This window comes from Capricornis sumatraensis, chromosome 6 (genome assembly GCF_032405125.1).
Source record: "Capricornis sumatraensis isolate serow.1 chromosome 6, serow.2, whole genome shotgun sequence".
NCBI classification, from domain to species: domain Eukaryota; kingdom Metazoa; phylum Chordata; class Mammalia; order Artiodactyla; family Bovidae; genus Capricornis; species Capricornis sumatraensis.
This window is the reverse complement of record NC_091074.1, coordinates 108,600,343-108,625,037: the sequence shown is the minus strand read 5'-3', so window position 1 is coordinate 108,625,037 and position 24,695 is coordinate 108,600,343. Positions and strand designations below refer to the sequence as shown.

Here is a 24,695-nt window from a genome sequence, read left to right as displayed (position 1 = left end):
AAATACAATACTTATACGGCAAGGCAACACTTCTGAAATTCTCTCCAGTGAAGGAATAGTTTTTCTGCCCAATCCATTATGGACCAATACTTTAAAAAAACCCACAAAATCCTACACTTGGATTTGAAGACAGTACCAAATTGCTCCAAGAATTTTCAAACTCTTTACCAATGTTTGAACTGATCTTAGCATGGACCAAGAATAGTCACAAATGAGCTCAGACCACACTTTGAGCAGCCCTTCTCTGTGGCAGGATGTGTGGTGCCCCACGTAACATCATATCCAAATGGGAAATTAAAATTACTGTAAAATAAAATAAAAATCACAGTTATCCATAATGGTAGCAACAATAGTTATCACTGAAATTAACATCAACCATCTATACAAAATATTCAAGATAGGGAACTGTCCAAGCAATGGAAGGAGATTAGAGGCTTGTCTTTTACACAGAGAACTCAACTCCTCCAAAAGGGTCACAGGACACAAATAGATGTGATGACCTTGATTCCAAAGTAATTGCTTTATAGTGATTTAAGGAAAGACAAATCCCATTATACAGAAGATGGACAGAAATATCTTCTATGGGTCAATCTGCAATACCAACCCTTAACTGTCATTGCTGGGAAGAGACTCAGCATCCAGAAGGAGTTAGGAGAAGACATTCCCAAACCAGATAGGCTTGATTTAACTGCAGATACAGAGGGTCAAGTTACTAATGTCAACACAGTCCACACAATGGCCAACTCTAGGTCGGCACCACACATAGTCTAGCTCAACCAAGAGAGAACAATAAACAGAGAACAATTCTCCATATTACAGGAAAACCAGAGCAGAAGGACAAGAAAGGAACCATTACACCCTCTGGGAAACGGCGAACACCATCCAGGCTCAAGGGTCTTCCAGAAGACACTCTGACATCCCCATTGTGTGTCTCTGAACACTGGGATCCCCAGACCAGTGTCTCCCTGACACTGAGATAGCCATGCACAGAGGTGGCTCCACACAGAACACCGTGAGCTGGAATCAACACCACCGATTTCTGCAGCAACTGTCTCTGGTCTGCGACACTTCACTTACCTGGAGCAGTTTTGTAGCACGACGTTCGGGAGGGCAGTGATGGGGCGTTCTTTGCCTTGGGGCTCTGGGTACTCTGCAAGACTTGTCTCTGCCGTTTCAGCTCCTCTTCCCTTTCCTGGGCTGCTCGGATCTCTTCTTCAATCATGGACAAAGTCCGCTGCTTTCTGGACCTCAGCTTGAAGGGCCCAACCATCACATCGGACTCCTGAGTGGCCAGGAGCGAGGCTGTGCTTCTTAACTCAGCTGCTTCCGAGTACTTGCTGAAGTAGCTCCCTTCTGGTCTGGTCTCCTCCATGTTTATTGGGCCACTGGGCTGTACCACCGGCAGTGGCTGGGAGGGCCCCCTTTCCCTGAGCGCCCTGTCTTCAGTAGACAGAATCTTTGGCAATACATCCCTTTTCTCTTGAACAGGGGAGGACACCTGAGGTGGTTCAAACATGCTCTGAGGCTTCTCTGAGCTGGGAGCCCTGGGGCTAGCTTTCTCTTGACTTGCTTGAGGTCCCTGTTGTTCTGGTCCGCCTTTGGTGGTTTCAGACCCAGCTCTGTCCACTTGCTCGGCGATGGCTTGTTGAATGGCATTCTGCACCAGGAGACCAGCCTGATATTCCAAGGGGTCATCAACAGACGCAGAGTCTCCCAGTGTAGACAAAGGGGAATAGAAACCATGATCACTGAATGACTTGGAGACCCCTTCTCCTCGGCCCTCTGAGGGGTTGTCAGTCTGTGGTGTCTGGGGCAGAGAAAAATCGGCCAGTGAATTCTCCTGCAGGGCATTGGTTGTCTCATTGGAGGCCCCACTGTCACTGATATTGTCCATGCTGAAGTCATTGGACAGGGTCTCCAGGACTGTGGTGTCCTGGGATCTCACCGACAGCTCATCCAAACCAGAGTCCAGCTCCTCTTGAGTCAAAGAGACATTGACTGACCTTGAAAACTGATCCAAGATCCCAGGATCGTCATCCTTGACCACGGTGAGGACGGCCCGAACACTCGTGAACTCACTATCGTCTGACCACAGTTTGGATAAGGGCCCGCGTTTAGAGGGCTCACTATACGGCCCTTCCTTTCCCTGGGGAGCTGTGCTGCCCTGGGCCCCTCCTCCAGAAGACTGACTCTCTGGGGCACAGTGGGCTTTCTGCCCCTTGGCTGCTGAGGAGTCTTCAGGAGGTGCCCCGATAGAAGCTGGTCTGGAGATGGTCAGTGTCTTGTCTGAGTTGATGGACCCCAGAGGTTTGTAGAAGGGCTTGATGGAGAAGAGCCTGGGTGTACTCTGGCCCCTGGCCACTGTCTGCCTGGAATTCTCCATCTGCTGGAACTGTTTGCGCGCGGCGGAGAAGTCTATCTGCTCCGTGACGATGTCCTCCTTTGGGTGGTCAGTCACAGAGGGACGCTCCCGTGAGGATGCGGGGGCCGTGCAGAGCTGCGGTGGGGGCTGCTGCTGTTGCTGCTGCTGCTGCTGCTGTTGCATCAGCAGCTGCTCCTGCTGTGCCCTCCTCTCCTTGCGCTCCTTGTACTTTTTGTGTGACTCCAGATGTTCCTCATCCAGTTGCTCCTCGATGGTCTTCTCCTGCGGAGGATTCCACCATTTTGCGGCGATGCCGGGGTTCTTCTTCACAGCCTGACTCCGGATGAGTTCCCGCCTCTCCTTTTCCAGCTCCAGCATCTCTTCCGAAGGCCTCACTTTCCTGACACGGTACTGTTCCTTCTCACTCTCGTCGTCCTCGAAGAGCTTGGAGGGCTTCTTGTCCTCATGGAAGGCACGCAGCTCGAACTTGGCTTCCTTCTTGAGCGTGGTGAGCGTCACCTCCCCGTCGCGGGAGGAGCACCGCGAGCTGGTGGAGGAGCTGGGGCTTACGGGCACCTGCAGGCTGTCCCCTAGTACGTCTCGGGGCTGCTCAAGGGGGTGGCCGTTGGCTCTTCTGCCCTCGGCCATGGTGTCAGAGTCGCTCTGATGGAGCTCCAGGTGCGGAGGAGCCTGTCTGCCAGCGGCCCTCTCGGTGGCTTCCGGCTGGACAGCCGCGGGGGCGGGCGGGTTTGGGCTTCCGGCCAAGATGGCTGCTGGAGGCTCCGGGGAGGATGTGCCGTTGTAGGTTCCGTCCACAGTGGAATCACAGCAGTTGGCCTCCAGCACCTCGTCTAGATATCGGATCTCTCTGGCCACGTCATTATCCAGAGATTCGTGGTGATCAGCAAGGAGCCCATTGTGGGGGGTGGAGTAGAAAGGGGAGGGGTGGTCCATGGAATGTGGAGTCGAGGTGATTCCGGGAACACTCTTACATTCTGCCACAGAGACCTCAATTTCCATGTTCTTGTGATCTGGGGGAAGAGAGCTGGTGATAGACTCCAGGGCTTTGGCACTACAGTTGTCTCTCTCGTGTTTTAGCCGGGTATCATCCTCAGAAAGCTCGGGAGGCTTCTGGAATAAAGAGAAAACAGAAATCAGAGTTAGCGACCTCATTGCTTATCGATGTGAACCTGAGACATGAGCTGATAATTAACTGGAAGGAAAACGGAACAACAATGGCAGAATCTTTTGAATAGAGGTTTCTCTTTTCTAAAAAGGCCTTCTTCATATATTCATTTTGTTACAGTAACAAGTACCTAAACTTTCTTAATTTTGTAGGTTCCATTTTGCTTACCTGGTGTCCAGAAAATTTTCATTAAATGCTAGTTCCATTTTTACATTTAAAAGTAAATTGGGATTTGGATCATCTGATGACATTGCTCAAATAATTTCTGAAGTGGAAGAGATTAAATATCAATTGTACCAGAACTTTTCAACATATTTCATGGCAGATTTCTGCAGAAATGTTAATAAAACTATTTGTAACGTCCCCAACTATAAAAAAGAAGGCCCTTTTGCAGGAACCAATCTTGAAAACATGATTCTCTGCCAGATGTAATGCAATTATTCTGTAGACAGGAAACTTTTAGGAAAATTTTTCCAAAATAAAATACTGGAAAACAGTAAATCTCTTCAGTGGCCCCTTAAGAGCTACAGTATCCCACTGCATGGCAGTAATTGACCATGTGCATTATAAACACGGAACCAAAGCCACTGACTCACACAGTTCTGTTCCCTGGAACAACATCAAAACAATGCTCCTTAGTTAAGGAGTGAATGTTGCTTTGAAGGGCTAGACAACACCACCTCCCATCTAGTTCCTAAAATGCTTTATATGTGACAGCTCCAGTTTTGTGGTTAAATAAGAAAACTGTATCTTTTTTAATGTTTTTAAATGCATCATATTTTTCATTAGTTATCTATTGCATGTCAGTTTATTTGGCATTAGTTAAGATTAATTTTCAAACTGTAGGATCATATTTTTTCATACCAAAGGTCTCTGGTTTATCTCAGAAAATTCAGCGGTAAGTTGTGAGCTTAATTTGAGTTCCCCTCAAGTACTTCACTAATACTTTTGTCAGCTCTGTTTCACGTCTTAGGTCTAGAGGGTACCTGCTATTATTGATATAATATAGTGCAAATTGCAATATTATATAATTTTCCCTTATTTAAACATTATTAAAGACTTAGAACACACTATTAAAACACCATCTAGGATAATCCTCAGTGGATTCATCTCAGAATTCTTTCAAGAAACGTGATGATTATGGATTTGTTCATAATACCTAGAAAAACATGGAAGTTCATGCTATATTCTCTGCATTGCTGTCAGAAGGTTGAGAAACTCACTGGTCAACCATGAACCAAGGTTATCCACAAACTGAGGAGGGCTTCCTTCACTGTTTCCTACCTTCTTTACACTTAATCAATCAAATAATATGTATTCCTTCTTCAATAACAGACAATAATAATAAATATTCCTTCTTTGTCGAAACTTTCTGGTTTCAAAGGACCTTCTACTCTTGATCTGGTCTTTGTCAAAGTCTGATACTTAAGATTTATGATCGCTACTATCTTTATTTGGGACCACCGTTAACTAGTGGCTCTTATCTTAGCTCACTCACTCAGTCCTATCTGACTCTTGGTGACCCCATGGACTAGAGCCCATCAGGTTCCTCTGTGCATGAGATTCTTCAAGGCAAGAATACTGTAGTGGGTTAGTGGGTTGCCATAACAGGAGACCTTCCCAACCCAGTATCTCCTTCCCAAACCTGTATCTCCTGCATTAGCAGGCAGATGCTTTACCCCTGAGCCACCCTTTAGAATGAACTAAAAAGACATGACAAAGACAACTGCTACTGTCCCTTAAAGAACATTAATTAAACATTCTTCTGTTAAAGTGATTGTCAGTAACTTCTACGTCATTTAAGAATTACAGGAAATTTGAATGCGTGAAACTTATTGGCTGCCATTCAAACATCAGGAAAACCTAGGTCAAAATTAGCCTGCTCCATGGAAAGCTGAGCAACAAAAAGAGACACAGTACTGCTATGGTGAAAATGAGACTGCCCATGACGCTCCCACCTGTGGCTTCATTTGGCCAACGATTCACTGCTAATATTTTCATGGGAATAAGTAGAGCTTTCCTTCTATCCCTTTGGCTTTGGGGAGGGAAAATAGGTAGGAAAATAGTAGGAAGCTGCTGGGACTGAAATATGGTAAAAAATACTCCTCTATTAAAACAGAAAACACTTTACAATAGTTGATATGACAAGAAAAAGGGCACTGTGACATTGAAAGAAGCAGAAAGGCATATAATTAATTCTATAGTTCAGTTAGTCATAGATTCATTCATTTAAAATGCAGGAGGCTTATTCTTTAGGGTCATGATGAAATTAGCAGCAACAATAAGTTCCAGGAGACAACACCCTTTTCTTAACAAAAACTGGATTTCCCATACTTCCTAGGAAGTCATAAATCTATTTTGGGGTTTACTTAGTCTGGTCAGGTGAAGTGAAACACTTGCCTATATTAACCTCTTGTTGCTGATCACAGAGATTGGAGTTAACTGAGCGTGTTTCCACAGCATCCCCAGGAACACTTTGTCAGCATCATCCCCTTCTCCTGGATGCTTCATGGTTCTCATGTCGGATAATGACGGAGCAGATGCCCTACAGCTTTTTTTTTTAAAGAACTTTTAAAACTCTATCCTTTTTTCCAAGGATATATTCTGAACTAGCAACAACTGTCCCAATTCAAAAGTTTAAATATCTTGAGAACATCATTTGACAGTACATTTTTGCAATATCAAAAACAAAACAGTTTTAGCCTTGAGTTGGAAATAATGAGTCTCACCAGTTATGTCTGAGATGTGTCAAACATTTTTAAAATGCTAATTATAGGCAAATTTGGAGTCTCAGTGTAATCTGAGGTGATTGCTTTCCAATACTGTCCACAAAAATCTAGACACTGTGGAGTGTAAACAGGAAAGAGGCTCTCCTTCCTGTTAGTTACACGAGGCCTCAGCTCCTTTCCACAAATTCAGAAAATTCTTCCTGAGACTTGATTCTATCTACCTCAGGGAGCAGAGTTCTAAACTCTAATCAGGGCAGAAGTCCTTAAAGAGATAAACAACTCTGCAGTGCTGGCTTACAATTCTGCCTCAGAGTTCCTGAGTTTTTGTAAAGTTAGGGAACAATTATAACCAAAGAGCAAATTCCTGAGTTCTGTCTCAGCAGGCAGAATCTACCTTTGTGCTAGATGGCCTGATGTGATCAAAGCCACCACGTCATTATACCAGGTGAGTGGAAGTGGCCTAGGAACCCCTCTGTGCAAGGATCTGGCAGGAGTCTGGGTTTGACATCATTAAATGATGTCATATTTAAACCAATAAATACTCACTGCTCCCTTTGAAGATAAGACCAGAATTTTCTCCATGCTTCATTCAGATAAGGTGAGCCTGACTCCAAATTCCGATAAAATGAACGTTCATTAAACGGACTGTTAAGCTTTTCTGAAATAGACTATGCATGTGTACCTGTGTGCTCAGTCACTCAGTTCTGACTCTTTTCGAGCCCCATGGACTGTAGCTTGCCAGGCTCCTCTGTCCATGAGATTCCTCAGGCAAGAATACTGGAGTGGGGTGCCATTTCTCCTCAGGGGATCTTCCCAACCCAAGGATCGAATTTCCCCAGGTGGAGGGGGACCACCATCTCTAGGTGGAGACCTAACAATCTGGCATGTAATATCTGCCTGCCCTGCTGGCCTCCTGGTTTCCCAGAATAGCTAACAGCTGGTCAGGATGTCTACAATTTACTTTAAAAATACTCAGGCAGACACAATATAATATAGCTGTGTGTGTATGTGTCTAGTGTTAGCTTAAATTACATTCCAGGAGCAGACACCCTAATCTGGAACACATACGCCAAGAATCGTCAGCCAGAATCTAATCAGAAATACCTCGTTCCATAGGCACCTGCTCTCCTCCAGGAGTTCAGCTCTCTTTAACTCCCAAGGGCCCCTGCTGCTAAGTCACTTCAGTCGTATTCAACTCTGTGCGACGCCATAGACGGCAGCCCACCAGGCTCCCCCGTCCCTGGGATTCTCCAGGCAAGAACACTGAATTGGGTTGCCATTTCCTTCTCCAATGCATGAAAGTGAAAAGTGAAAGTGAAGCCGCTCAGTCGTGTCCAACTCTTAGCGACCCCATGGACTGCAGCCTACCAGGCTCCTCCATCCATGGGATTTTCCAGGTAAGAGTACTGCAGTGGGGTGCCATTGCCTTCTCTGAAGGGCCCCTGAGGCTTGTGCTAAGTGGCATAATTAAGGGGAGAATAAAAGGTTTAGACCAAGTGTACTATGTATCCTTCTACTTCTCTGTATATTCATCCTATTAATTTTTGAGAGTTTGATACTGAAACTCCCAACTAATTTCCAGGTGGTGCTAGTGGTAAAGAACCCATCTGCCAATGCAGGAGACATAAGAGATGTAGGTTCTAAGATCCCCTGGAGGAGGACATGGCGACCCACTCCAGTATCTTGCCTGGAGAATCCCACGGACAGAGGAGCCTGGCAGGCTACAGTCCAGAGGGTCGCACACGACTGAAGTGGCAATGCACGCATGCACATAGTGGAACTATATGTAACCTTGTTCTGTATTTTCTAAGTCTCATATAAATGTGTTATCATATTTTCATAATTTTAAAAAGTAAAAAATAAAAAGAGGTTTAGCGAGATTGTCCCAGGATCCCCTGGCTAATAAATGGCACAGCCAGGACCTGAAGGAAGGTCAGTTCTTCTGAATTCTATCCCAGTGCCTCAAAAGGTGTTCTCCATGACTGGAAGCTTCCAAAATGACAAGGGAAGTCTTAGGAAAGTGTATGGATCTGAAGATCATTTGTGTGATTTTCAGGCTGATGGTTTGGACATCTGAATCTCTAGAAGTCACAGTATACAACTTGGCTTCACAAGTCGAGGACCCCTTTCAAAACCAACCGGATGCCCTGGAGACCTAGTTTCAGTTCTCGTCTTCTGCTCTACCTGCAGGACCCTCTGGATAGAGTTTGGGATGCGGACCTCCTGCTCAGTCTGGGGATCTGGCCTCTGAGGCGGGTCCTCTGCTTCCTCTGATGACATTCAGAGGCAAAATTTGAAATCCCACATCCCAGTCACAACAGTGGACAAGGCTGTGACTTCTCCCCAGCACCAGTTGGCAGCACAGGTAAGGTGCTAGGAGCCATTTGACTTGCACAGAGGGACACATCAGGGCCCTGCGGCCTGCTCAGCTTAGGCCACGGATGACTGTCTGCTCTCTCTTCCCAGGACACCTGGGCCTCTGGCTGGGGGCATCAGGCACAGAAAGCACTTGTGAAGGCAATGCATTGTCCTTAGCAGGTCTGGCTGGGCCCAGGGGGACGCCAGAAAGGTGTCCTTTGCTACAAGGTCAAGTGAGAAGCAGCTGCTTCTACTCACTCTGTTGTGTCTGTCGATTCTCTACCTCCCTACCCCTACTCTTGAGCTTCCCTGGTGGCTCAGATGGTGAAGAACCCCCCTGCAATGCAGAAGACCTGGGTTCGGTCCCTGGGTTGGGAAGATCCCCTGGAGAAGGGAGTGGCAACCCACTCCAGTATTCTTACCTAGAGGATCCCATGGACAGAGAATGTTATGGACAGAGGAGCCTGGCAGGCTACAGTCCATGGGGTCGCAAAGAGTTGGACATGACCGAGCAACTAACACAACACCCTACTGTTAACGATGTCTGTCACCAGCTTCCCAGGCTCCTAGCCTGAATGCACTGTGACCCAAATTCACTCAAACATCAGGCGCCTGCTGCACAGGCAGGTTTCTCTGCTCTGAATAACCCAGATTACTTCCTACTAAAGCCACGATATTTAAATTAGAAACACGTTTCCCCAGGTAATAAGTGACCTGATCCTTTAATCTAGTTATTTTAAAGTTCCACCAAAAGCATGAACTCGTTCTTGGCCTAGGAAGAGGGGCACGGTACAAAGAAAAACTTCCTCATGGCTGTGAAACCAGAGGGCATCTGTTTGCTTTTCTTGTCCTGCCTCTCTTTCCTGAGTTGAGTTTTTAAGACACAGGGCACAACTGCTGTGTTCCATAGGCCATGAGTGGCTGTCTTTAATGGTTTATTCAGGGCTCTTTATTTTCTGGCCAAAGTTTCCATCAGGACGGCAAATGGGAGGAGAAGGTGCGACCTGGCAGGGGGAGGATGCCCAGACACTGGTAAGATGTCCGCCCGGGGCTGCTGAGGTTCATCAGCCTTGGAGGCATGGGGTGGAGCCCCAGTTGGGAGGTCTGGGGGAGACAGACTGACGCCCGAGGGAACCCAAGGAGCATGGAAGGGGAGCACAGAGGCTGAAGAGGTAACGGTGGATCTCTACGGCACGTCCTGAGAACCTGTAGAGTGACAAGCCCTGTGCCGGGGCCCTGGGAGGACCCTAGGGCTCTGGAGTGCGCCTCACGCTGCAGCAGGGAGCAACAGCCTTGGAGAGAGAGAGAGAGGGCAGATTCACATAAACAGATGTGTTAGCAGAGATAACAACTGGAGAGACTGCTACAACAGTAACTAGAAGGCAACTGGCTGGTCTGTTCAAGGTGGCAGATGGGCAGGCTGAGAAGAACAGATGAAGGAAGCTGGAAGCACCAGGGTTCCTCAGTAGCTGGCCTGCACCTCCTCTCCCACCCCCACCCCCACCCCCACCCCCACTAGAGAAGCCGCTGGGACTCTGAGTGGCCCCTTCCACCCACCCCTGTGAAGGTACGGAGAGTGGGAATGTCCGAGGATGGCTTGCTTCCTGGGTTGGGCTCCAGGCTTCTGGGCCAGGAAGTGGAGGGGAGCGACCCTGGAGTTAACCTGGACCCCATTCCAGTCCCAGGCAGAACTTCCTCTCCCACCCCCGCCTCCCACCCCAGCAGAGCGTCTTCCGGCCTGTAACACCAAAGGCTGGTGCTGGCCGTGGGAAGCCAGGAGACGGGCCACTCCCCAAGGAGGCCAGAGACCCAGCTCCTGGCTGACAAGAGGCAGATCTCAGACCCCTGGCATTCCAGGGTACTTACAGCTAAATTTAGACTGGATGGGCTCAGAGATAATGACATGACCCCTAATAGAGGGGGCTAACACTAACTCTGCCTCTGGGGTTTCCTCCCCCTACCCCCCATCCCCCCACCGACCTCCTGCCATGAAGCCATTATGGCTAAATGTGACTCTGACAGTCCGAAAAAGAACTTTCTGTTCCTACAGGCTCAGCTTTTCTTTCTGAGAGCTTCTCTGGTCTTGGTCAACTTAGCAGTCACCCTCCTGCTATTCTCTCTGGCTCAGGTCTCAGGTCCAGGCTTGCAGACGACGGCATGAAAACACTTCTGGAAGCCCCTTCCATTGGAAACAAGGCCGGGCTGACGACAATCCTGATAAAGCAGCGGGCCCTTTGTAATGTAAAGGGAGTCTCCCACCACTGCAGCCTGCCCTATTAATAGCATCCCCTTCACCCTGCTGAAAAGTCAGTGGCTCAGATGTCGGGCTGCACATCTGGAAGATGTCAAGGTGTGGTTTGATGAACACATTTACAGCTTGGGCTCTCTCTGAAAGAAACGAAAGAGTGTGTGTGTGAAGGGGGTGTGATGAGAGGAGGCGAGCAAAGAAGCTGTTGCCTCTTCTGCAGCCGCTGGTGAAAGGCTTATTTTCTTTGGAGACCCATTCCCTACCAAAGGGATTGAGAAGCACTGGGAAATTTCCCCTGAATGAGGCAAGATGCCTTATTTCAGCTCCAAGAAAGGCAAGTTTCGCTTCTTCCTTGATGGGATACACTTCAAGCTCTTTATCAAGGAGTCCTCAGATGCTCTTCCTGCAGAAGACCCTTTTCACTATGAAACTATCTCATAGAACAGTCCCCCACCTCCAGAATAAACCAAGGTCAAGGCCACAGAGGGAACTTTGGCTCCTGCAGCCTGAAATTTCTAGGGTAACTGATTCTGCTGAAAGCAAGTCCCTGGCTTCAGTCCTGTATAACTTAGCTGCGTCCTTCTTAGTTTTAAAATAGTTCAGGATCTTGGATTCAGGCCTGGCCAACCAGTAATGGCAGAGAGCAAAAGCTGGGCTCCACCGTGGACCCGGCAAAAAATCCACTGTGTGAACACAGAGCCAGGAGAAAACGGTGCCAGAGGCTTTTGAGATTAACTCTTTGTCCACAGATGAGTCCTGCACTTAGGAAGAGAGCTGATGCAGTTTTCTTCCCATAGCCCTGGGTCCCACAGGCAGATGGGCGTACATGTTCCCCTGCGAAGGCTCAAGTCACTATGAATGTGGCACATTCTACAACGTGGGCTTGTAGATTAAATAAGAGAAACAGTCACCAGGACTGGTGGGCCACTTGGTTCTGATATGGAAAGGGGGACACACACACACACACTCAGGCACACACATGCACACACTCATGCGCCATCTTCAAAGCACTATCTGGCAAAGAGGGGGTAGGTGCCTTTGCCCGCGCTGTATGTGTGGCTCGGAGCTCCTGCTCGGAAAGCCGGGAGTCTGACAAGATTAGTAAGAAAAGAAGCAAGTCTCCTGTCCAAGCCCGGCTGCCCACTCTCTCTCCAGCAGGAAAGGCGTCCACAGCACAGCGCCACAGTCCCCGCCCTGAGTCCCTCCTCCATAGAGACTCTGGCCTCATGAGGGAACCCTCTCCTTGCAGATCAGAAAGCAAAGGACAGTAAGTTAGGTCAGCAGACTCGGCTTACCCTGCCCAGAGTGCCCGCTTCACACGTCCCCGCTCAGAACTGCCTCTTTTTCCAGGCGGTTTCCTGCGCCCTGGCTCAAGCTGGACAAATTCCTTCTGAGTCTCCTGACAGAAGACTGTGAGGTCACGGCTGGCCCTCCCTCTGCTCCTTCAAAGGCCATTCACACAAAGAAGAACTTTAACCCCCTTCAAAGAGGCCTGGCCCCTCCCTACCAGGCCCGAGCCTAGAGGGCAGCAGCCAGTCAGCCAGAAGCCTCGCTCGTCCACTCCCTACGTCCAGGGCTGAGTGGGAAGGTGGGAGGCTAGTGATGCTCAAAGGAGCCAGTTAGGGCTGTCTTCTTGGCAAGTTAGAGATGGGCCTTGGGGAGCCAGGGAATGAATATCTCAGTGATGTTAAAGGCAGCAAAGCAAAAAACAAAAAAAAACAAAAAAAAACCTCACAGATTCTGAAGATCCAGGTTAAACAGACTGCATCCAGTTAAAGGAACTTTTTAGGACAGCTTATATATGTGTGTTTGAGAAGGAAATGGCAACCCACTCTGATATTCTTGCCTGGGAAATTCCATGGATGGAGGAACCTCGTAGGCTACAGTCCACGGGGTCACAAAGAGTCGGAAGACTGAGCAACTTCGCTTTAGGGTTTACATATGTGTCTATAAAATAATAAATGCTCCCTGCAGAAAATTTGGAAAATAAAAGTCATTCATCTTCCCTCCACTGAGAGGAAGGGAGCTAATCATGCAGTCTCCTTTTTAGAAATAGGTATTTCATAGAGTTGAGACCACACTATAGGCAGTCTTGTAGCCAATTTTTTTTTTCACTTCACATTATCTCACAAGCACTTTCTATGTCGTTTAAGGGTCAGGGCCTGATATATTTTCAGTGGTTACATTATATCCCATGTTGAAATGGGACAGAATTTGAAGACAGGGATGAGTGCTAAATTCATGGGATGTCTGGGGGGAGTGGTTTCCCCTTTCTCAGGGCTAACTAGTATCTTCTGCCACGAAGGAAAAGAGAAAAGATCCACGTGTGCCTTGGGGAGACACAACTGCCTCACATACATCCCTCGCTCCTTCACCAGAGAAGCAGACCCTTAGCACCACACACGAAGGCTCATGCTTCGTTAATGACTGGTTCCCAGCACTGCCTCAGGGTGGACACGTTTCCACTCACCTGGTCACCCAGAACCCTGGGTTAACCTGGGAAGTTTGGGGCATAATTTAGGGTTTTGGCTGACTGGAAAGTCAATCAGAATTCCAGGGCTATCAGGGCCATGTAGAATTCATTTTCTTCAGTTAAGATTTTAGAAGAGACAAAGAGCACAGAGATTCACAGTGAACTAAGTAGAAAGAGGAGGACAGATACCAAGGATAGTCCTGTGGGGCCATCTATTTGGGGTCAGTTTGGGAGCAGTCATCCTGGCGAAGCAGCGAACGGTCCAAAGATGGTGGCAGGTCAGGATCGCAGATCCCTGCGACTCTCCCGCGAACACAAGTCTGGGAAGGAATCACCAGCGTGGATGAAGCCCAGGCAGTCTCTTTTGACAAGGAAGCTAAATATGAAGTGAAGTTGCTCAGTCGTGTCTGACTTTTTACAACGCCGTGGACTGTAGCCTATCAGGCTTCTCCGTCCATGGGATTTTCCAGGCAAGAATACTGAAGTGGGTTGCCATTTCCTTCTCCAGGGGATCTTCCCGACCCAAGGATCAAACCCGGGTCTCCCGCATTGCAGGCAGACACGTTACCCTCTGAGCCACCAGGGAAGCTAAACGTATAGTGTACTTTACAGCTGTTTACAACATCCAAATGACATTTTTAATGAGCTGAACTTTATTTAGAAATATCCAGGAGTTTCTCGGTGACTGACTGGGTGATACCCAAGTCTCCAGGGAGTGCTATGCTATGGAAACTCTGATGTTAGGCTGCCCTGCCCTTTGGAATAACTGGAATGTTCTACTGTAGGGCCAAATGCATTTCAAGATGCTATTTAGGGTCTAAAGTAAAGTGTGGAGAGGACATCCCATACCCAGAGTGCCACTGCTCTGCTCAGGATTGAGAGAGCAAGGCACAGCCCTCCACAAAGAGGTGATTTCGAGCCAAGAGGCAGGAGTGGTACCCAGGACCCACTACATACTCACACCTGCCCCAGTGTACCCACGAGGAGGTGTGTAAAAAAATGTTTTAAATCTGCCCTGTTGGCAAAAGAGGAAATCATATGTGCTCTTGCAGCCTCAAGAGCAAGTGGGCTTCGGCGGTTGTGATGTGCGGGCTTGGATGCTCCAGGGCACGTGGAATCTTCCTGGACCGGGGATTAAACCCATATCCCCTGCACTGGCAGGCGTATTCTCAACCACTGTACCACCAGGGAGTACTGCACGTGCTCTTAAAGTGCTGGTACCTAAGTAATAGATACATTCTTGACTGGAGTCTGAGATGTCACGGTGTATTACACAAACACACAGATATACATGCACACTGTTATGAGCTGAATTGCGTTCCCTCAAACCCAACTTTGTAAGTTGAAGTCTTAACATTCAGGACCTCAAAATATGACCTTATTCGGAGATGAAGGTCTTCACAGAGATCATCAACTCAAGTGATGTCATTCAGGTGGGTCCTAATCCAATGTGACTAGTGCCTTATAAAAGGAGGAGCTTTAGACACAGAGGCGTGCCTAGAAAGAATGTGAAGAGGCCGGGAGAGAAGACGGGTCCGTCAACCAAGAAGAGGGGTTTGAACAAGCCTTCCCCGTAGCCCTCGAAGAAGCCACCTCCACCAACACCTTGGTTTGACACGTCTTGTCTCCAAACTGTGCAACAATACATTTCTGTTGCTTCAGCTGCCCACTTTGTGGTATGCTGTCACAACAAGCCCAGCAAAGCAACACCCATGCTCACACATATGCACATGTATCACTCATATGTGTACACACCACATACCCCTCCCTCTGGCTGCAAAAATATGGTAAAATTAGGAAAAATGTTCTGTGGCAAGATGCTCCAGAAAAAAATGGATTGTTCTCAGAGGCAGAGGAAGAAATGAAGTCGGCAAGCTAGATGGAGACCACAAAAGTACAGACGCAGTCACCTGAGTTGTTGGCAGGGGATGATTCGAGAGGCAGCGAGGTGGGTGGGGTGGGGGGGGGTGTCTCCCGATGGGAAGGGACAGAGCAGAATCCAGCAGTATCCACACTTCGAGGCTACATGTCCATCCTCCTCCCTCGCATCCCAGACTCCGAGTCTGGGGGGTGGTTTTCTGAGTCTATGAAAACTGTGTACTGCCAGTTTGGTTCTGCAGCTGCTGTAGCCTGATCTGTTTTAGTCTCTGAGGTGCCTTGCACTGGGAGCAAGGAATCGCTTTGGAAACTTGGTCCTGGTTGTCTGGGAAGCACTGTGCAATTTGTGAGGACCGAGCAGCTGGGGTGGGAAGGTCATCAATGCTACTGCGATCGTCACTCAGCGAAGGTAGCCTGCCTCCTGGGGGCCGCCCTGGGACACCCACGCTCACATAATTTCTCTCTACCCTCCTTTGACCAGCTGCAAGGTGGGGATCCTCACCCATTCCACCAAGGGGCGGGCCTCAGCCTCGGGAGCCATGCCCTCCCCAGGGTCACACAGCTGGTTGGGAACAGATATCTGGCTGGAATCCACAAATCCCACCCATCAGGCAGGGCTTGGTCCCCTGGAAGGCACCCGTAGCAGTTCAGGATGGAGCAGACCCAGCAAGTACGCTAAGAATCAAAGGGGAAGAATTAAACACCGAATTGCAGGCAGTAACAGACTGCCTTTGAAACCACGTGCCTGCTTCTCCGTGACCCTAGGAAGACCAGGCTTATTTTCTGGGTCTGTTTTCTGCTCTGTAAAATAAAGGAGCCAAGCTAGATGCACCCCTCCACCCACATCGCCTTTCTGCCCATAAACTTGTTGTTCTGTGATACTGGCATGGCCCCTGGACAGAGGTGAAGCCCAGGATCGTTCTGAGTCTGGTGAGCATGCAGGCAGAGTCAAGAGAAAGCCAGATAGCAGATGGGGGCAGCTGCTTCCTTTGAAACTGCTCAAAACCTTTGCCAAGAGATTTCAAGGATTCCGGGAAGGAACTCCGCTCTGTCTCTGACATTCCCCTGGTCAGAACTTTATCTCTTTAGTTGATGGAGTTTATTCTGCTGAATAGAGCCATCCCATTTATGTACCTTCAGTGTGACAGAATGTCCCAAATGGACTTGCTGAGATGCAGCAGACAATGGAGGGAGAGGCTGGCTTCGAATGGTGCTACCCAGCCTGCTGCCTGAACTGTAAAATAGGGAGGGGTGAGGTCAGCACGGGGTAGGCACCCTCTCCACGGTGCAGAGAAGATAGAAGTTTGAAGCTTTTCAAATTGCTCCAAGACCTAATTCAAGCAACACGCTGAAGGAAGCTTAGGCCTCAGCTTCCTCAGATGTCAGCTGGGGCATCGCCACATGTCCTTTCTAAATGGCCAGGGCCACCTCCTCCTTTCTGGGCGGCTGCCCTCCCCCCTTCAGGGGGGTGCCTCCTTCCAGTCCCACCTCCAAAAGGTGCCACATCTCAGCATGGAGCCAAGGGGTTTAAAGGAATTTGCACTTAGACGTAAATTTGATGGGAATACTTACAATTTAAAATAGGAGCTTGTTTACCCAGAAGAATCTCTAATTGGCTTGAAGTATAGGGAACTAAGGGGCTTCCCAGGAGGCTCAGTGCTGAAAGAATCCACCTGCCAATGCAGGAGATGCGGGTTCTAGCCCTGGCCCTGGGTTGGGAAGATTCCCCTGGAGGAGGAAATGGCAATCCACTCCAGTATTCTTGTCTGGGAAATCCCATGGACAGAAGAGCTGGTGGACTACAGTTGATGGGGGTCGCAGAGTCGGAGATGAACTCAGCAGTTAAAAAACAACAACAAATGCAGGTTCATTCCTGGGTTGGGAAGATCCCCTAGAGGAGGAAATGGCAATCCACTCCAGTATTCTTGCCAGGATAATCCCACGGACAGAAGGGCCTGGCTGGTTACCGTCCACAGGGTCGCAGAGTTGGACACAACTAAGCACAGGCACACAGGAAGCTAACATAACCAGACCTTAATTTATCAAGAGAAAAGGGATGATACGGGAACTGAACAGTAACTTCCCTCCAAAGGCTGCAGGAAATCTAGACTCAGTGGCACATCGTCAGTTCAGGACCCTGAAAGCCACAGAGCAGGGGGTGTGGAAGAACACACGAGATGTACAGACCACCCAGCTATGTTATGTTCCACGATCGCATTTATTCCTGGAAGAAATATTATTCTACAGAAAAAGGAATCGCTCACCAACTTCCATGCCCTTCGCCTTTCCACTGCACCCTCTAACCCGCCTCCAATACAGATCAGAGAGAAGGCTTTAGAATGGAGGAGAATCTGGAATTGTAATATATGGTATGCTTCATTCCACAACCAGAGGAAGCTACTTACTGGTAACCATGCATGGGAAAGGGGCTGAGAAGTCTAGAAGGCCAGTACAGTACCCCTAAGCTGGGAACCTCATTTCTGCCCTGAGTCTGTTTTGGGTCCCTCCATCAAGGATCACAGATTCAAAAGGTCCCTCTGTTAGCTCCTTCAGACACTGTATCTCTTGCAGGAATATTGGTGCCATTATGGTGCATCTTGGAGAGCAAAGCTTTAGGAGAAATGCATCGATTGCAACTTTGTCTAGAAAAGTAAAAACCTGCTGGCAGTGAAAATGTGTGGTCATTAAAATCAGCACCTGAAAACTGCAATTTGCTGAACTGATGGAATGCTGGTCAAACTTTAGAAAGGATAGTTCCAAAAGTGCCTGGCAACCTGGAATGATGCTGTATTAATATATTGTGTATAGAGGGGTGCAGAGTTCTGGTAAAGAATGGGCTTTGGTATCCAACAGACCTGGGCCTCCCTATCTCTGTAAAAAAAGGACACAAAACTACTGCTACCTTAGGGAGCTGACATGAAGTACGATGACCACTAGGGGGTTTGTCCTACAATAAAAGGACTCAGTGAATGGCGGCTAAAATTGAAATAAACTGAGAAAATAGTTACAACATATCACAAAAGTTTAATATTCATGATTTATAAAGAATTTGTACAAACCATAGGTAAAAGACTAACAACCCAACCACAAAAAATGGACAAAAGACATGGAAAACAGCTGACACACAAAGAATATATACATTATTCTTAGAAAAAGATTCCTAATCCCACTCACATAAGAGAAAAGCTAAATTATGAGATAAATTTTTCACCAAGAAAATTAGTTATCAGTATGGGAGGAAAAAGGTACCCTCATCCAATCCCATGAAGCTGCCTGGCAATTTGGCATATGTGTCCAGCTTTAAAATATGCAATGTTCTCGACCCAGTAATTCTACTTTCAAAAATTTATACTCAGGTACAGTGGCATGTGTATAAAACATCTATCCAAAGATCTTCAATGCCACATTTCTTGCAATAATAAAAGACTACAAATAATCTAAGTTAGAGGCCTGGACTATTCATAAAATGGAATATTATATGCAACCTTTAAGAGTTAGTACAGCTTCCAGCTCTCTGAGAATTGGTATCGACAATCTCAAAGATCTTCTATTACGTGACAAGTGGTACAGGACAGTGTTTATGCCATGCTACTTTAGTTGTTAACAAAAAATGAAGGTGAATATATAGTCTTATATATATTTGCATTAGTTTCTAGGTGTATATAATGTATATGTAATAGATGTATATATGTGTGTTAGTTACTCAGTGGTGTCCAACTCTTTGCAATCCCATGGACTGTAACCCACCAGGCTCCTCTATCCACGGAATTCTCTAGGCAAGAATACTGGAGTGGGTTGCTATTCCCTTCTCCAGGGTATCTTCCCAGAAAGCATAACTATGAAAGAGACAACAATGGTTTTCTCTGGAATGGAGTGGACTGGACATATGAGGTAGCTGTTAACAAAAAAAATGAGGGTGAATAGAATCGGACACGGCTTAAGTGACTTAGCACGCACACATGCACATATTTGTATTAGTTTCCAGGTTATGTATAATGTATAAGTACTTTTTTTTTTTCACTGTGTTCCCTTCTACACCTTTTGAATTTTGAACCATGTGCCTATATTAATTTGTAAAAAAATTAAGTACATTAAACATAAATAGTGATATGGGCAAGAACTAAAAGGAAATATGGGACCATGATGGCAGATTATACACCTGAAGATTAAGCACTTTCTCAAAGCCAAGGATACCATTTATACACATATTATTTGAAAGAATCACATCAATATATTAACTGGTTAACTCTGGAGAATGGGGAAACACAAATGCTGAGGGCACAGTGATAAGCTGAAGTGAAACCTATAACTTTTATAAAGGTTTGTATTATTGAGCATGTATTAATTTTATAATTAGAAAAGTAATCACTGAAAGTAATCATACATCAATAAATGTTATAAATTTGACCTTTAAATACACGCAGACTTAAAAAAGACCATCTTGTCTACTTGTTAGGTATTGCAACACCTCTCAATCTTCAATTTCCATCTCCATGGTGAGAAGGGAGGCCTTTACTCAGCCAGATGGACAAGTGTGCTTTGAACGTGACCTTCCCTGGAGGAAGTTATGCTTTTTGTGCTATAATATATCATATGCTCACACTACACAATCGTGTGACACTGTAATCTGTTATAGATGGACATTTTCCTTCCATGAGCTGTCTATTCCCAGAAAAGTTGTGAAACACTCTATGAGTAACCGAATTCCTCTCTGGGAGTCAAATGTCATAGAGTTTCATGAACTGTGTCACAGATAGGATATGTCATAGGAAAACCCCATTAAAAAGTTTTCCTAGCTCTGATTAGCAAGCAGAGAACAAGAATTGGAGGCTGACCTGATTTGTTATTCTAAACAAGTTTTTTTTTTGTTTGTTTTTGCATTGCACTCAATTTAATTGTGCAGTGGAGTCAATCAAGTAGCTTCCCATCCACCTATCAGACAGACAGCTGGACAGATACACAAACTCAGTGAATTTGAATCTATTATTTCTGTTCTTGAAAAGTAGTTCAAAGCTTTGAGTCAAGTTTTAAAAATAATATTTTGGGTTTGCTAAGTCTAGTCTTCTGTAAGCAGAAACACCACATCTCACTAATGTTTAAAGTACATGCTGCTGGGACTTCCCTGGTGATACAGTAGTTTAAGACTCTGCTTCTAATGCAGGGGGTAAGGGTTCGATCCCTGGTCAGGGAATCAAAATCTCACATGCAATGGAGTGTGGCCAAAAAAAAAATTTTTTTTAATAAATAAATAAACACAGGGAGTGTTGGGAAGATGGGATGCATGATAATTCTGCAAAGCAATCCTGAACCCTGGACCCAAGTGCCATTTCTGCCTTGGGATCCCCTCCTTCTGTCACCCAGTTCCAGCCCTCAGGCCAGGCCTGAGCATCTGAGGTCAGCAAGAGGACTCAGCATGGAGCCAGGTCCTCTTTACAGGCTCACCCACCAAGTTCTTCTCCGCTCAAAGGCAAGAGATGTCCCACAGGAAGGCTTTACTTCCCCAAGACAACACTCACAACTCTAGAGAAGAACAAAGAGCCCAACAATCAAAGGTACCCCTTCCATGAAATACTTGATGAGCTCGAAGAAAACTCAGCAAAAGGATCTACCACTTACCAACAGAAAAGAGGTCTGATCCTATTGAGTCAGACCTGTGGATTGCAAGGGAACCAGTGGAAGGCTCTAGAAGGTTTAGACTCTCATCCACACAATAGGCCTCATCATCATGCTTATCAGTGTCACTATGAACTGCCAGTCTGAAAACTCACAAACGGTACTTTCTTAGGCTTCTTCAAAAGCACAAAGTCAGGCTCTGCAGCAAACAGACCTCTGATCCAGTTCACTCTGACTTGCTTGAGCAGGAAGAGAGGACCCCCTGACAGTCCAGATGATCAATTTTGAGTTTATTGCTCTGGATTGGCGTATGCACTGGGGACACTGGCCTGATGAAAAGCAGGGTGTAAGTGGGTAGCCAAGAAGCACTTTGAAAAGCTCAAGCCAGGCCCACAAAATCTTCTGACTCCACCTTCTGCAGTGAACTGATACCACTGATTCCATGGGATACTGAGCCCAAACCAAGAGAAACTTCCCCTTGACTCTGAGGACCTACCCTGGTTCTGACTCTGCTCTAGTCCCATGCTTTAGCCAGAAACAGGGAGAGCCTGTGATATGACCCCCCACCACCACTACCTTGCCCACAGCTCTGTGCTTCTCCAGTCTTGCCCAGGGCTGGCTATGCTGGACCACATACTGGGAAAGGTTTGGGCAGCCTGAGCCTGGCTCTGCCGGCAGCTGAGGGCCAGTCACCTGCTTCTGTCCACTGCTTCTGTGGCTCTGAGTGCCAGCAAGGAACCTCTCCAACAGAAGGAAAGCATGGAATTTCTCCATCCAAGGGGATGCATGATAAACGTTGACTAGCAGTTAGTCAGGGCAAGGTGGAGTCACAGAAGGTATTTGACTTTGCACAAAGAAATGTGCTCCTTGCCTCGGCTTACTGTCACCACTTCAGGTCCCATTTCTGAGGATTCTCTCTGCAGGGCTGCAGAATCCCAGGAGCAAGCAACTGCGCTTGAAAGCCAACAAGTTATACTGACTATGGAAACAGGATAAAGTCTGAGAACCAGAAACAAAAAAGGGGGGAGGGGTCTCCATTCACTCGCACAGCCTCCGTTCATCCTGTTTACCCTCCAGAGCCTGCCTTTGATCCAGTGGCCAACTGCTGCTCACCAGTTTGCTGCCTTCGTTTTTTTTTTAATCTCCTTATTTTATTTTCTACTTTCTTGTGAGTGCCAAGATGATCCAATAAGGAGAACTCAAGCCTAGAGAAAAGATCACAGTTTGAATCCTCTGGTATCACACAAACTGTGTGATGCTATGTAAGGGATTTTCTCCTCTCTGAAACTTGGGTTACTCCTTTATTAACAGTGTATAATGGGCTTCCCAGGTGGCTGGGTGGTAAAGAACCCACCTGCCAATGCAAGAGACACAGGAGATGTGGGTTAGATCCCTGGGTTGGGAAGACCCCCTGGAGGAGGAAATGGCCCCGCACTTCAGTATTCTTGCAAGAATAATCCCACGAACAGAGGAGCCTGGGAGGCTACAGCCCATGGGTTGCCAAGAGTCAGACATGACTGAGCAACCAGACAAGAAACAGGTATACTAATTACTGCGGTGGCTTAAAGGGTTTCTCCCCTAAAATTCACATTCACTGGGAACCTCAAAATATGACCTTATCTGGAAATCAAGTCTTTGCAGATGTAACTGATTACGATGACGTCATATCGGATTAGGGTGAGCCCTCAGTCCAGTGACAGGTGCGGTGTTCTGATAAGAGGAAAGAACATACAAAGACATATTCAAAGGAAAACTCCATGTGAAGACAGAGACGGAAATTGGAGCGATTCATCTGCAAGCCACAATGCGCCAAGGATTGCTGGCAACACTCGGAGCTAGGAGGAGACGTGAAACAGATTGTCCTCATGTGCCACTAGAAGGAATCAGCCCTGATTAAATTTATGGTAATTTACGATGGCAGCAAAGGGAAACAAACACATCTCCCTTCTAAGGCTGTAACACAGATTCCCTAAGAGATAGCACGTGAATGCAGCTTGTCACCTGCCCAGGGCAGGGGAGGCCCTGGACACAAGGCAGGCAGGTCACTCTTGCTCTGTCCTCTGGCAGCAGGCCAATAATAGGGTTTTCACGTTTTGCCAGAGAGGGGTGGCCACAGGATATTTGCACTTTTGAAAATTGATGGACAAACTGGGGAGAGCAAAGAGATACTTGTGGAATCGGCATCCTCAGGTACCACAGCTGCAGGCAGAAGCACTCGGGAATGCTGGTGATCAGCAAAGACTGAAGCTGCAGAGTCCTGGAGCTGGCGATGCTTATGCACCTGTCAAACTGGGAGGCCAGGAGACCTCAGGGGTCGGCTAAGGTCGATGATCAGAGCATCAAAACCTTACACTGAGCAGTTATCATATACCAGGCATCGGACTAAGCAATCTGAGAGCAGAATCACGTTTATTCCTCAAAACCCACCCTGGAGGCCAGGCCTCTTTCTAGTACTATTGTACAGTTCAGGAAACTGAGACTCAGGGACTTTTCAGTGACTTGTCCCCCAGACATACAGCAGTAAGTGGTGAAGCTGCTTGTCTCAGGAATTTTAACTACCATCTTGCCTCTTGAAGAAGCTGGAACAGCTGGACTTATCACATGAGAAAGATGAGCCCCAAGATTCTTTGTCTACCTCACCACATACCCTAAATGAATCCTAGAACACTTTCATGAGCTCGCTGCCTCAGCTGTGTGCCAGTTTCCTTTACAGGAAATAGAACTGATATGGATGACAATGGTCACAACCATTAACTGAACATTACGACGTCTAGGCATTTCACTATGCCCTTTACATACATTATCTCAAGAGATCCACACAGCAATCCTGAAGTAGGGTATAATCTGTTTTGCAGAGAAAGACATTGAGGCTCAGAGCTTCAACAACTTGCCCAAGGACACAAAACAACTAAGTGACAGGGTTGAGCTCTAAGCCCTGGTTCATCCACCTCTTTTAAGTTCACTATAAAGAAGCAAATATTGACATCCTTTTTGCGTCCCAAGACACAGGATGTTCCACGGCTCACTGAATCTAAGAATTCCCTCTGAGTTCTTAGGTATGTCTCAGCTGTAGTCTTAACTGTGTCTGCCCTCTGCCCCCACTTCAGATGCCTGGACTTCTCTTCTAAAGGCTCAAGGTGAATGACTTTCTCTTCAGTGGAGTGGTTGGAATTCTCTAGATAATGTCTGGCCACTCCCAAGAATGTCTCTTTTGTCTGGTACACAGTTTGGACCACAATAGCAAGGATCTGAGAACAGCCAGTCCATTCCGGATGTGGACCCCCCCAAAGCGAGCAGGGCAGAAGCTGGGGCTCCAAGTCAGGAAATAACAGGGACTAGGCTTGGGGTGGGAGGAGTGTTCAATGCCTTGGGAACACAACCAACAAACATCTCAAGCTGTGAGATGCTACAAGGCTGATGGAACAGAGAGGTTGCCTTGAGCCAAGATGTTGCTTTGCTGTATTCTAAAACATTCAATCTCCCATATTTTACCCCTAAGTTTTTCTGAGCACATATTATACAAACTGAGCAAATATAACATCAAGCCATACTCCCTGTGTTTGTGATTTCAGACTGAACCTCAGAATTGGTGCAGACAGTGAAAACTCCTGTATCTCCAAATGAACTTACTTACAAAACAGAAACAGACTCACAGACATAGAAAACAAACTTATGGTTGCCAAAGGGGGAAGGGCGGGGGGATAAACTAGGCATCTGGAAGTAACATATGTACACGACTATATATAAAACAGATAAACAACAAGGACTTACTATATAGCATACGGAACTCTACTCGGTATTTTGTAATGAGCTGTACAGAAAAAGAATCTGAAAAAGAATTCACTTAT

The 24,695-nt window shown here is 46.9% G+C and overlaps 1 protein-coding gene across 3 annotated transcripts in view; it reads right to left on the bottom strand.

The window, feature by feature from the left end:
* The window catches only part of LOC138080891 (PALM2-AKAP2 fusion protein-like), a 118,754-nt gene that overhangs the window by 31,101 nt on the left and 62,958 nt on the right, over window positions 1–24,695 (bottom strand). The window contains exon 2 of one of the 3 annotated variants that reach the window (XM_068973761.1): window positions 1,078–3,493. In XM_068973761.1, coding sequence (XP_068829862.1) covers window positions 1,078–3,382 — 2,305 coding nt within the window. In that variant the 5' untranslated portion in view covers window positions 3,383–3,493. Of the gene's footprint in view, window positions 1–1,077; window positions 3,494–24,695 lie in introns of those variants that run through there. The other 2 variants (XM_068973758.1, XM_068973759.1) reach the window with 2 other exon arrangements.